Source organism: Prionailurus viverrinus, chromosome X (assembly GCF_022837055.1).
Source record: "Prionailurus viverrinus isolate Anna chromosome X, UM_Priviv_1.0, whole genome shotgun sequence".
Classification (NCBI taxonomy): Eukaryota; Metazoa; Chordata; class Mammalia; order Carnivora; family Felidae; genus Prionailurus; species Prionailurus viverrinus.
The window spans coordinates 95,390,228-95,405,009 of record NC_062579.1 but is presented as its reverse complement, the minus strand read 5'-3'; the positions used below and the strand labels follow the sequence as shown (position 1 = coordinate 95,405,009).

Below are 14,782 nucleotides of genomic sequence, written 5' to 3'. Positions count from 1 at the left end.
CTCCAGAGTAACTACCAGGTGGTGGTGAGGAGATGGGGAGGTTACTCCACTCTGCTGTCTCTAAAGTGCTACACTTCTTGCTCTCTAGTAAATTAGATAGCCAAAGGGGGAAACATAGCCTGGGAGAGCTAAGCAGGCATTAAAGAAGAAATTCACCTCTTTGTCAATGGAGGAGACCATTTCAGGGATTAAAGAGGAAGTACAATTAAATGGAAGGAGCATAATGCTGTGAGTCACTTTTTTAATATATTTATTCTTATTTCTACTATATACTGTTTCATCATTCTGGGGATACATTAGGTGCCCTGAGAAGCAGCAATAACTCCTTTATGTTCTTAACAACTAAAGGGTAGCTTCTTTGTAATGCTTCCCTTAAAAGACCATTTAAAAGATGGTCTTTAAAATTTACTGTAAGAACATGTGACATAAAGAAAAATAGACATGTATTACATAGTACTGTCGGAGCACATTGTATTTGGCCTGGATCAGTTAACCCAAGAGATTAGAACCTGGTAGTAACCCGGTGAAGACTGGTTAGCAGGTAGCATAGGGGGATGGAAATAGCACTCTCTTTTGAAAGTCCCCGATTCCAAGCTCATTTATGCCATTAACTGCCTATGTTACTTTTAGGTAATCCATTTCATTTTCTGGGCCTCAGTTTTGCTAACTGCAAAATCAGGGCTTTGGGCTATTAGAAGATTACTGAGTTTCCTTACATCTCTGTGAGTCTGTAGCCGGCATTTTCACGCTTGTCATTGGTCCCAAGAGAAACAGGGTAAAAGTGTGACTCAATTCAGTATTATCCACATGCTGCTTCTGTGTCCGAACAGGTGTGGGTTCTTATCTTACCACGTCCGCTAACTGCATAACCCTAGTATAGTGTAGTGTCATGTAGTGGTTGAGAGCAATGGCTTTGGGGCCAGCCTGCTTGTGTTTGAAACTCAGCTTCACCATTTACTGACTGTGGGACCAGGGAAAACTGAACCTCTCTGTTCATTGGTTTTCTCATCTGTAGATGGAGATATTTCCTTTAATGGGGTTTTGGGGAAGAATAAATGATCTAATAGTTTATAAAGTATTTAGAACAATGCCTGGCACAAGTAAGCACTTAATGAAGTTACCTCTTATTATCATTATTATGATAACTACTATTATCACCACCATTTTATTCCTACTAAACCTCTTCTGGTATCTGTTTCATCATCTGTAAGATTAGAATAGTATCAACCTCATATGCATATGAGAATCAAAAAATTGCACATAAGGTGCCTCGGTGTCTAGCCTTCCTACGTGCTCAGCAAATCATGTTTATGTAAATAGAACCGACTACGGTGTGGTTGGTGTTAAGCAGTGCATTTTTTCCATTCACCCCACCTCCCATCTTCTTGATACTTGTTACAAACGCAATGTAAGCTCAAGGCAGAGAATATATATTAAAAAAAAAAATACTCCTATCCCAAAGGTAACCCAAGTTACTATTTTTCCATGAACATATATTTTTTTTTTATTTTAAAAATTGTATCTTGTTGCCCATACTGTTTTGAAGCTGCCTTTCTTCACTTGGTGATATTTGTAAACACTTTTCCTAGTGAATATTCTTTTACAGCACAATTTGTGATGGTTGTATAGTATTCTACTATGTGTTTGTAAAATAGCTTACTTAAGCAAATACCAATTATTGAGCACTTAGGTGTTTATTTTGTGCTATTACAAATAGCACTGCAACGAACAACTTGTTACAGAAATTGTCAGACACATAATTTCCTAGGGATAAATTCCTCTAGGCATAATTATTCAGCAAAGAATATGCATATTTAAAGTCTTCTGACACATAATCCCAAATCGCCCTCCAGAAAGGCTTGTGAATGTGTTCTATTCTCAGCAACCCTGCCCTTTAAATAACCTTTACCCTCATGATACTAAAGCAAAATCCTCTAGTGTGGAGATTTTTCATTAACTGGCTTGTTAGGTAGTTGTTTTCTCTTTTAAACATATGCTTTTCTCCTTTAAGCATATATGCTTTTCTTCTTTAACACTGGAAATTGGAAAGCATTCTTAATGTAGGCTTAATGATTTGTGCATTTGGTCATATGTGACAACGTGATGTTGGCTCTCTATTTTGTGGAGGGGTTTTGTGTTGTAGTAGTACATTAAAATGTAGCACCATAATGTCTTTTGCTTAGCAGTGCATTTTACTGCCCTGGTGGCACAGGAGAGAGGTTAAGATTAAGGACTTTGGAGCCAGAGTGACCTGGGCTCCTATTCTGGTTCTGTCATTCACTTACTAGGTGAATTTAGGCAGTTTTTTTTTTTTTTAATTTATTTATTTATTTTCGAGAGAAAGACAGAGACAGTGAGCAGGGGTGGGGCAGAGACAGAGGGAGATAGAGAGTCCCAGGCAGGCTCCACACTGTCAGCACGGAGACAATGCTGGGCTCAAACTCATGGACCATGAGACCATGACCTGAGCCGAAATCAAGTCTGCCCCTTAATTGACTGAGCCACCCAGGCCCCGCTAGGCAAGTTTCTTAAACCCCTTTTGGCCTCCATGCCCTTAAATGCACCATGAGGATCATAACGCAGCCTATTTCGTATGAGTGAAGACTGAGAGAAGCATTTAGCACGATGCATGGCACACAGCACTCAGTACGTGTAAAATATGTGCACGAAAGGGGCGCCTGGGTGGCGCAGTCGGTTGAGCGTCCGACTTCAGCCAGGTCACGATCTCGCAGTCTGGGAGTTCGAGCCCCGCATCAGGCTCTGGGCTGATGGCTCAGAGCCTGGAGCCTGTTTCCGATTCTGTGTCTCCCTCTCTCTCTGCCCCTCCCCCGTTCATGCTCTGTCTCTCTCTGTCCCAAAAATAAATAAACGTTGGAAAAAAAAATTAAAAAAAAAAATATGTGCACGAAAACATACTTCCATGTATTTGTTTTTGGCAAGTCCTTCCATGGCAATAAATCATTACTGTTTATGAAATATCTATATTACAATAGTCATGAGCAGTCAATAATCATCCTGTAGTAATTCAAACATGACAGCAGCACGAAGTTCTGGAACAGGCAAAACTAATGCATGTAGAAAAAATGCTAAGTAGTGGTTGTCTGGGGGAAGTGGGGTAAGGATTTACTTAGAGAGGCAGGAGGAAACATCCTGGGGTGATGGGAGTGTTCTGTATCTCGATAAGGGTTTATGTTGCAAAGGAGATTACATTTGTCAAATCTCAGCAAATGTACACTTAAAATTTGTGCATTTCATCATGTATCATTTTTTATTGAAATCTATTTACATACAACATTGTGTAAGTTTAAGGTGTACAGCCTGTTGATTTGATCCATTTATATTACAGTATGATTGCCATTGTCGCATTAGTTAACACCTTTATGATGTCACATCATTATCATTTCTTTTTTGTGGTGGAGATAATTAAGATCTCTATTAGCAAGGTTGATGATTCTAATACAATATTGTCGTCTGTAATGACTCTACTGTACATTATATCTTCAGGAATTATTTATCTACTAGTTGCAGGTTTATGCCCTTAAACATCCCTGCTGTTCTCTGACCTCTCAGGCCCTGGTGACCACCATTCTGTTCTCTGTTTTTATGAGTTCGTGGATGGACCTCGAGGGCATTATGCTAAGTGAGATAAGTCAGACAGAGAAAGACAAATATGGTATGATACCACTTATATGTGGAATCTAAAAGAGTCCAACTCATCATGTATAAATGTTATATTTAAAAATCTGTAAAAAATATTGAACTCCAGATAATATGCAAGTTGAAATATATGAAGGGAAGTATACTGATGTATGCAATTTACTTTGAAGTGCTTAAAAACTAAGATGGACTGATGGAAGAAGACAGGAACAGAGAGATGGGGAAATATGTGGTAAAGTTAGTACAGTCATATGTCTACTGTAGAATCTAATTGGTGAGTATATGAGTGTTTACATAAAATTTTTTCAACTTGGCTGTATGTTTGACAACTTTTATAATAGAATATTGCTTGAAAATATGTCTGTGAAAGCTAATCTCTAAATAAAATACTGGTTTCTAAGACAGTCAGATTTCAAATATGCCAGATGATATTTCTGTTTTTGAATCAACTCTTGAGTATCATAGTTAATGAAAAGGAGCAGTATAGCAAATAACATCAAACATGGAACGTTAACACTCAAGGGTTTGAGAAATTCACTAGCCAGCAAGTCAGGGAACAGAAGACCTCTGTCTGCCTCCTAAAAGTGTAAATGGAGAAAAGAAAAGGAGACCACCAAAGGCAGTTTGGAGTTAACTTGTTGGTATATGACAATTTCATGGGGACACTGCAGGTTCTCCTGAGCTTTGTCAAAGCGTGATTGAAATTCGTGTACTTGGTGTCTTTGTGACAACTGGCTTTGGTTTTATAGCCCAAACTTTTTGTTTCCTTTTTGCAGGCATTTCCTGTTTAAACATGGATCTGGCTCCTCAGCTATCTTCAGTGCAGCCAGTCAAAACTACCCTCTGACGTCCAATACCGTGTACTCGCCCCCTCCCAGGCCACTTCCTCGAAGCACCTTTTCCAGACCTGCCTTTACCTTTAACAAACCTTACAGGTGCTGCAACTGGAAGTGCACGGCCTTGAGCGCCACTGCAATCACAGTGACTTTGGCTTTGTTACTCGCCTATGTGATTGGTAAGCCTTTTTTGCCATGTCTCTTTTCTTCTCAAAGTCTTGTTTCGCTTGTGGTGGAGGTGGGGGAGGAGACTCTCTCTCAACTCTGGGGCCCAAAATTTGAACCAAGCCTTAGTATTATAAATAACAGACGGATTTCTAATGAGGTGGTTTTTTTGTTTTTTTGTTTTTGTTTTTGTTTTTTTTTTTGCACTTCCTAACCTTAAATACTGCTGAGGAGAGTAAGGAATGCTCCTTGAGAAGAAATATTTATACTACTAACGCAGTCTTATTGATTGCAATTACTGTAGTTAACCATTTTCCCTTCAATTAAAAGGTTGTTATGGTTTTCTCATTAGAAGTCATAAGTACCAATCTACAATAGCTTCTTAAATTATAGTTAAACAATAATACTGCTACCAGATTTTCAGGTAGCAATTTCATTAAAGTAGTAGTTATTTGGAAGCTATCAGAAAATCCAGCACATAATTTCTTCCCAAGAATTCAGTTTTACACCGAGATTTAAAAAATGTATTCTTCTCTTCACAAGGTAAATGGCTTGCAGAATTGTATGGATACTGTGTTTGGGGCGGTAAAGGAGAAAACAGTCTTGAGGCACTCTTTCCACGTTTAAGAAAAATATTGTTCTGGAGTCACCCTGATTAAAGTCTCCCTCACTTGATAGTAAATTGTATTGATTTTTCTGGATGGCATTTTATTTTGACTGAACATTAATTTCCTTGCTCGAGTGGTTCTGCAGTCTCAAATGTAAATTAACTTTGGGCGCCTGGGTGGCTCAGTCGGTTAAGCATCCGACTTCAGCTCAGGTCATGATCTCACAGTCCGTGAGTTCGAGCCCTGCATCAGGCTCTGTGCTGACAGCTCGGAGCCTGGAGCCTGCTTCAGATTCTGTGTCTTTCTCTCTCTCTCTCTCTGCCCCTCCCCTGCTCATGCTCTGTCTCTTTCTGTCTCAAAAATAAAAACATTAAAAAAAATTTTTTAATGTAAATTAACTTAAGAAACATGTACTTTGTGGAAGCCCTATTCCTAGAACGAATAGAATATCATGGTAGAGAAAGATTCTACCCAGGTATGGCACTAGTAACTTCTTTTCAGGTTTAACCTGGTTTCCTAACTGAAGCAGAATTACCCATGAAGGTACACTGAATATGATTCTGAGAAGTAGATTAAAACAGATTTGGACTTTCTTGAAATTATAAACAATAAGGGGAGTTTGGTTTATTCAGATTTATTCAAAATGTGAACAATAAGAAAGTTCACAGAACCGATTTTATAGGAGTCATAGAACAGGGGATGCTAAGTAAATAGGTTTATTTTGTAGGGAAGTCACTGATAATGTCAACAGTATAGGAACATAGCGTATATTGATGTTCATGATTATCTCTTTTATATTTTTATCATACAATCTGAATATATTTGAATGGTGCTTCTATTGAATATGGATAATATTACCTATAATATCAAAATTGTGTCTTTTATCACATTTTAGGATAACCCAACATGTATATTTATTTGGTTTGTAATAATCTGTAATGAGGAATAATGCTGAAGGAATGAAGCTAGGGGATGACAAAGTACTGTAATACAAACATGATTTTAATATGGAATCACTCAAAACAAGGAGTGATTTGAGAAGTCTAAATTCATTAGAGGCCTTTTTAAATGTTCTTGTTCAATTATGAGACAGACTGTTACCTTATGGATTATCTTCTATTAACTTTTACTGTATAGAGAGATAATGTTTTAGATCTAAGACTTAATAACCCCGCTATAAACAAATCCAGATAATAGCAAGCTTTTTATTACTAGGTTTATATGGTGTTCAAACCTATGTTTCCATTTAAATTTATTATGATGGCCTTGTATCAAAAATTCTATTATATACTTTGAGACTTGTTTAATTAGCTTATATATTTATTTATTTCATAAGTGCAAATAGAACATTTCAGTAATTGCAAAGTCTGCCTTTTTTATAGGGTGAACAATGTCATATGATACCGACATGACATTAAGGCAATATAGTGCAGTCATTATGAACCTGGATTTGCAGACCTCTGCCCCTTATTAGGCATGTTACCTTGGGCAAATTATTTAACATTTTATGGCCTCCATTTCCTTATCTGATAAATGGGCCTAAAATAGTGCCTATAACATAGAGTTTTTATGAGAATTAAATGAGTTAATGTAACAGAAGAAGTTGGAATAGTACCCAAAACATGTAAGTATACAATAAATGTTAAATATTATTATTGTTGTTGTTGTTATCATCATTCTCTTTATAACTGTTCACTATTTTTTAAAAAGTGTTTATTTATTTATTTTGAGAGAGAGAGAGAGAGAGAGAGAGAGAGAGAGAGAGAGAATATCCCAAGCAGGCTGTGCACAGTCAACACAGAGCCTTATGCAGGGCTTGATCTCACGAATTGCGAGATCATGGCCCGAGCTGAAACCAAGAGTTGGACACTTAACCGACTGAGCCACCCAGGCACCCCTGTTATTCTCTATGAAAATTCAGTGGCTCTCAGAGTTAACCATGTTTGTGGCTGTATCCCAGCATCGAGATCAGTGCCTGGCACAAAGCAATCCTATCAATAAAATCTGTCGACAAAAATGATTGATGCTAAGCATTTTACTTGTATTAGCTCATTTAATTCTCACAACAATCCTTAAGGGCACGTATCGGTATTATATATAGTTTAGAAGTGAGCAAACTGAGGCACAGCAAAGATAAGAGGTCATGTAGAGGTCATAATGAGATTAAGAGGTCACCTCACTAGAAAGTGGGGATCCTGAGCTTTAAGCCAGAGTGGATTGACTGCAGAGCACATAGTCCTCTTTGGCACTAGGCTTTGCTGCCCCTGCAGCACTGCAGCAAACTCTGTAGCTCACTGACTTCTTGGTCTAGTAAACAGATCCACCAATTTTGTTGTTACTAAATTACAAATTAAACTACATTTACCTGGTCATCCATTGCAACGGTGTGTGCAGCTAAGCTTTGTTGATTGGCGAAAGATATCTGTTCAAATCATTTATTGTGAGCTCTTTTAGATGTAGAACTATCAGGCTAAGTGCTAGCACAGTGGGTTGAATTGGTTCGAAATGAGATGTTAACGGCAAATACCATAACTTTTTTTTTCTATCATGAACTGGACATTATTTGACTTTGGATAGGGCAATTAAAGTCTCTTCCTCGATTTACCCCATCTTTGCCATATTGCAAGCCACCTCAGGAGGATAGGGTAAGGATTCCTCAGCAAGCATGCAGGTGAATGATGTCACTTAAGAACTGTAACATACAAGATGATTTTTAAATGGCTTTCTGTAGTCAAAGTAAAAAAGTATTACATTTCCAAATATGAAACTATTTCACTCTCAGCTCTTGCTGAGTCTGTCAGAGTCATCATTTTTTTTCAATCCCCCCTTTGCAGTTGCTGTATAACCCAAGTAAAATCTTACACTGAAACTATTTACTGCTTCTGTTTCCCGTGCAAATTCCTTTCTGCTATTTCATTTTCCTCTATTATCCATTATACATAACCTTTAGATACTAATGGCTGTATGCTGTGCTGGCCTCAATCCACTGGGGGAAATCACATCGATATCAATGGGACATCAGTAGACGTTCTGTGCATTATGGCTCTGTAAGTGGTCATTGGAACACTGTGGAAATTCAGCACATGAAAAGTCAGAGCTAGGTGGTTCAGGCACCCAGCCCCATCCCCACACCTCCCCACTATGTCTTTCAGGTCAGCAGGAGAGTAATTCTTTTAAATAAGTTTTGAGGTCATAAAATCTGGTGAAGGGAGGCATGGAAGGATGCTGATTATATGAAGATATCATGCAATGGCTATTGTCATCACTTCGCCATAAATCTGTAATATTTTCCATGTGAATCAAAAAATATGTCCTTGTGCTTCATCCTCTCTGATATTTTGGCATCAGTGATGTATCAGTGCCAGTAAGAAGCACATTTGCTTGAATTTACAAATAAGCCATATGAAGTAGTAGTCAGGAAGACAGATGACCATATGTAAGGCATCGAGAGAAGGCGAGGTTAAGGTACTTCATCAATGGTTGCGAAGGGCACAGATGCAGCTTCTCTGGTAATCTTTGATGTTTTGATCAAGTTTCTCCACAGTCAGCACTTTCTGGAAGAGGCAGTAGAAACTCACAGGAATACATTGTGCCTGGGGTCAAATGGGCTGCTGCATTAAATGAGTAGGGGAGTAGGGATTTCCGGCTCTCAAAACCAGTATCATTAGTTAATGACATTGATGTTCCTTTTCCTCTGCTATGAAATTGGAAACGATTCCTACCACCTTCAGGGTATGTAGGTAGTGTCCAAACTCTATAGATGAAATAATTTCAGTCCATAATTCTCCTTGGCATGACATACTATATATAGCCCACATGTAGAAAGTTGACCAGAATGGATATTAATATAGAATTAGGGGAGAGAGAATATTGAGCCCAGTTCTCTGATCAAAAGTTTAGGGAGGAAACTATTCAAGAGGGCAAAGGGCCTACTTCACTTTGCTATCTGCACCAAAATTGAGTGACATTGATTTCAGTGCTTTCTTGTGCCTCCTTTTTATGGATCCAAATTGCCCTGCTTTCTGGGGCTGTTATTACAGGGGAGCTACAAAGTGCTGGAAGTGATAGAATGAGAGGAGTAGAATGTGTTCATTTTGCCTTCTTCACAAAGAAAGTGTAAATGCCTCACAATACGGTGAAGAAATGAAACAGAATATGGCAAATTTTGATTTCAGAAAATTCAAGAACTTAGAGTTTCTTTTAATATAAAGAATAAAAATGGAGGGTTTCCCCCATTGAATCTAAACACACAAAGCCCCTTCACACAAAGTTTACTAACTGTAGATAAATACACTTAGCAAAAATCAATCTCTCACTTTCTAGCAACTTTATTAATGCCTCTGTGCCTCAGTTTCCTCATCTATAAAATGGGAATGTTGATAATACCTTGCCCATGGATTTTCTTTTTAATTAAAAGACATGAAGCCTGGAAAACACCTAGGGCATTGCTTAACAGATCTAAATCAAGACTAATGGTTATTATCAGTGGAACAAGATTATTATTAGGATTATTAATTTGAGCCAAGGTAAGCATAATGAGCATGTAATTTATCCTAACATGAACTACTTTTATTTCCCTTCTTGCCAAAGTCATCTGAAACTTTTTTTTTTCTTTTAAGTACTGACATGTCTGTTTCACAAGAACCCTCTGATGGGTTTGTTGTTTCCTTCTGCCTGGTCTAAACTATCTGTAACTTTGCCTTTATTTTACCAATTTCCCTTTTCCTTGGTGTTTTGACCCTTCAAATGGTTTTGTATTTCGATCTGGAGGCCGTATCTGGGTTGAAACACATTTTCATTAAAATACGTTATAGCTTATAACATTCAAGAAATGACTCAGCATATAATGCTAAAAAGCATTTTACTTTATCCTTATGGCCATTATCAATCCTTTTGGTGTCCTGTTTAATACTTATTACTACATCCAGTTCACTCTCATGGACCCATTCAAGATAATGATGGCAGTTTCTGCATTAGCATTGACTTTGCCTCCTACCCATGAATCTGCTAACTTTCTAGCAATCTCTCTAAGAAGGGGTCTGGGAAATGGTAGTATAACTTCAGTCTAATTATAAATCTGCCATCCATGCATTTATCAGAACTCTTCTTTAAAAGAGATTTATATTTTCATCTGACATCACCTTTTGGTGTAATATTTTCCATAAGTTTTATCTCCCCTATGTTAAGTGGCACTTTTACCTGTCATAAATAAAAGTGTAAATTCAATCCAAATCAAATGCACTAAAATGACAGGAAGAACCTGCATCACATATAACTAATTTGCAGAACTACAGTTAGCACTGATTGCTCAAAATGAAGGCATTTTCATGAAAGGCAAATATTTCTCTTATGTTTTTTCTTAGAACTCTAGCACCCTGTGGATTTAAAACATAGAGTAAGAGAGATAATGTCTTGGGTGAATGAGTAGTGAATTAAATATATGTCTTATGTCAAAGGATTATTATGTTAAAACAAAAAAGAGGGGTACCTGGCTAGCTCAGTGGGTGTAGCATGTGACTCTTGATCTCAGGATTGTGAGTTCGAGCCCCATGCTAGGTGTAAAGATTACTTAAACGTAAAATCTTAAAAAAAAAAAAAGATATTATTTTGTTGCCTCAAGAAGAGGCAGTCACCCTACTAAGTACTTCCGATATAGCACTTTCTTAGCCTGGGTAGAGAAATTAAAATGAGACTATGTGAAATAGATAAAGATCCACTAGAAGGCATAATAAAAGAAGACTGGACAAGCATGTCAGTAATTTTGGATCTTTGCATGCTTAAGAAATTTGAGAATAGCAAGGATCAATCTTGCAAATTCTGAAAAAACATCTCAAGAAACCTCTGATTTCAAAGTAAATAATGTGAATTCTGTTGCATAAAGGAAATTTCACTCTTGTTTAACTTAGTTTTTCCTCATCCAAATTATATATATATAATACATATATATTTTATGTTATGTGAATATTTTTAGACCCACATTGCATAAGTCGTTAAGCTATACTTACTCTGAAGTGAATAAGAATAAGCTAAATTAGAGCAATGGCTTTGAAACAGATGGCTGGTTAACCCGTTTTAAACTTCAGAAATGTGGCTGAATTTTCATATAGAAGAGCCAGCGTGTGGAAGGCCAAGTCTCAGCCACAGAACATCCGATTCATCACAGTCCAAACTAAGAGGTGGCCTCTTACAGGGTGGAGACACATTCATATGGGGCTTAGCAATATTCCCCTTACAGAGCGGTGAAGAAGCACAATGTGTATGGTTAAATACAAGTGGATTGGAAAACCTGAGGAAGCACAAATGGAGAATATAGGAGGGTGGCAGGAAATGAAGGTAGTCAGCAGGAGCAGATCATGAGAGGCATTTTAAGCCACGTTAAGGTACTTGTAATTTATTCTGAGAGCAAATGGGGTGTTTTTATGGTTTTTCATTAAAGCAGGAAAATTATTTGCTCAGATTTCCATTTGGAGAAATCACCCTAATGGCAATATGGAAGTTGGAATTGACAGGCAGGACGATGGAGGTTGTGAAATCGAAGTGATGAAGACAAATTAGGAGACTATTGTAGTAATCCAGGTGAGTGAGAGTGAGGGCATAATCTTCTGGGAACAGAGAAGGGGAAGATGGAGTCGAGAAGTATTTAAAGGATAAAACACACTTACTTGACTCAGTGCCTGTTTAGCCGAGGCAGGAGAGAGAAGAGTTGTTTGGCTTCCAGACTGGGTAGGTGGTGACGCTGTTACCCATGATAGAGTGTTAGAGGAAAGAAAGAGGTTTAAGGGTGAAAACAGACATAACAGGTCAGGATACCTCATACATGATTAGATATCTGGTACTGAATGTTTAGAGGTGCCTAGCCGTGGGGAAGCCAAAATCATGGGGGCTGAGCAAGAAAAAAAACGTGAAGGCTAGAACTCTGGGGAATACTAAGATTCAAGAAGGCCAAGCACACAGGATCTATCTGGTAGGCAGACTGAGAAGGAACAACTAAAGAGGCTGGAGAAAAACTTAAATGATGGTGATAGAACAGTGGTCCTCCATGTGTGGTCTGGGGACCACTGGGGACCCCAAGACCCGTTGGAAGGTCCACAGAGGAAAACTGTGTACCCAACAGCACAAAGATAGTATTTATCTTTTTCACTATAATTCTCTCATGAGGATACAGTGGCGTTTTCCAGATGCCACATGATACGTGAAATCACAAGAGATTGCATGTAGAAGCAGACGGGAGAATCCATTTCTCTTCTATGAAGGCAGACATTAGATTCTTAAAGATGTAAAACTATGTCACACTTCTCAGTCATTTTTGTAAAATATAGTTATTTATCAGAAGATAATGTTATTTATGTTAAAACGTAATGGTTTATTGTTACCATTCAGTAAATGAATAAATACGTACTTGAAAAAAGTTATCAGTCAGTTTCTAATACAGTAAGTATTGATTAGATATAACCTACATCAACCAAGTCTCTTTGGTGTCCTGAGTAATTTTTAAGAGCATATAAAGAGGTTCTAACACTAAAATATTTGTAAAGGGCTGAAGTAGGGAGACTAAATACCTAATGTTTCAAGAAGAGCAATTAAGTGAAATAAGGACAATTTATTGTTTGCACCAAGGTAGTAGAGGCTTGCAGGCAAAGTATAGCACAAGGACAAAGGGATAAGGAAATTATAGTTGCTGGTGATAACGTTTTTGAAGTGCTCAGCCAAAGGATCAAACTTAATAGGGAAGGAAACTAGGAGATGGAAGCTAATGGCACCCTAAACAAGAGATGGGTCCAGATGTCTACACATCTTGATGATATTGTGGGGTAGTTATGACTGTGAGTAAGCTTAATAGCTAAGATGAGATGATCACAGGGTAGTGCTTCAGAAATTTTGATTTCAGACTCACAACAATGTGGAAAACTGTGATTCCCCCAAATGTTTTAGAACACAAAATGTAATTTCCCCTATATATTTTAGACAAGTTAAGAAACATATATGAGAGGGGCACCTGGGTGGCTCAGTTGGTTAAGTGTCCAACTTTGACTCAGGTCATGATCTCGCGGTTTGTGAGTCCCTCTCTCTCTCTGTCCCTCCCATGCTCGTCCTCTGTCTCTTTCTCTTTCTCTCTCAAAAATAAACATTAACAAATTTTTTTAAAAAGAAACATATATGAGGAACTCCTTCCAGATGAAGTTTGCTCAGGGAAGGCTGGATTCTTGGCTAGGTGTAATCTCACAAGGTCCCTGGGAAGACTCATATGCCCACCAAAATATGAATAGTGTTTATTTATTTTTTTATAAGTTGATTTATTTATTTTCAGAGAGAGAGAGAAAGCAAGCAAGCGGCAGAAAGAGAGGGAGAGAAAGAATCTCAAGCAAGCTCCACACTGTCATCACAGAGCCTGATGTGGGACTCGAACTCCCTAACCGTGAGATCATGACCTGAGCAGAAACCAAGAGTCAGACGCTTAACCAATGGAGCCACCTGAATAGTGTTTAAATAAGAGCACTGTATTACAGCTTAAATAAGAGTTTTAAAAAAAGCACTGCATTATATTAGATCCCCCAGGATAGGCAAGACACATGTGGATTTCTAGATCACAGTATAGCTCCACAAGAGCTCCTTTCTTGGGGTTTTTATTGCTCTCTATGGGATAAAAATGAGCAAATTAAGAGGGTCCAAGATGACCCACTGTAATTTTCTGCTGATCAAAACTTCATCATAGTATTGCCAATCTAGTTAAATGTGGACCTCGTGTAACACATTATAGTTAACTTGTAGAGCGATTGCTTACCATGAGAATTTCTAAGGAGGGGCCTCACAAATGTCTGATTATCAGGTTGAATTGGAAATAGGAGATCCTTAACTGGAAGAAAAGACATAGGATATGTGCTTTGTAAAAAACAAAAAAGCAACTCTTGATTCCATTTTTTTTATAGTAAATGAATTTTGTCTCCTAATCAAGCGATTAGGAAACCGAAGGCTATTGTAATGTGCATGGAACATTGGAAGAGGTCGTTGAGCTCTTAACTACTTGTGGCTGTGGCTAAAACTGAATGCAAATGTGATTTTGACAGCAAGTAATCTGTGTTGTTCTTTTTTTGAGAGAGAGAGAGAGAGAATGAGAGAGAGCGAGTGGGGGAGGAGCAGAGAGGGAGGGAGACACAGAATCCAAAGCAGGGTCCAGGCTCTGAGCTGTCAGCACAGAGCCGGACGTGGGGCTTGAACCCACGAATGACAAGATCATGACCTCAGCCAAAGTCAGACACTTACCCGACTGAGCTACCCAGGCGTCCCAAAAATCTGTGCTGTTCTACCATGTAGTACAGAAGAGGCAGAATTTTCTTTCTGATATTCTGAATATCTTTCTGATATTCATCTCTGTCTGATATTCATAGGTTTCATCAAATCAACGAGCCCCATTGTTTATGTTGTAGACAACCTAGTTTCAACTTCCATTCAGTTTTGCCCTTTGTTCACGGAAGGAAGTATTTAGATAACTTTTGGCCTTGAATTTTGTTGTAATTA

General features: G+C 38.1%; 1 protein-coding gene across 3 annotated transcripts in view; it reads left to right on the top strand.

Annotated features, from left to right (window-relative positions):
* TENM1 (teneurin transmembrane protein 1) overlaps window positions 1-14,782 on the top strand; it is a 550,900-nt gene that overhangs the window by 238,080 nt on the left and 298,038 nt on the right. For all 3 annotated transcript variants that reach the window (XM_047844103.1, XM_047844102.1, XM_047844101.1), the window contains exon 5: window positions 4,434-4,672. In XM_047844103.1, the coding sequence (XP_047700059.1) occupies window positions 4,434-4,672 (239 nt within the window). The remainder of the gene's footprint in view (window positions 1-4,433; window positions 4,673-14,782) is intronic.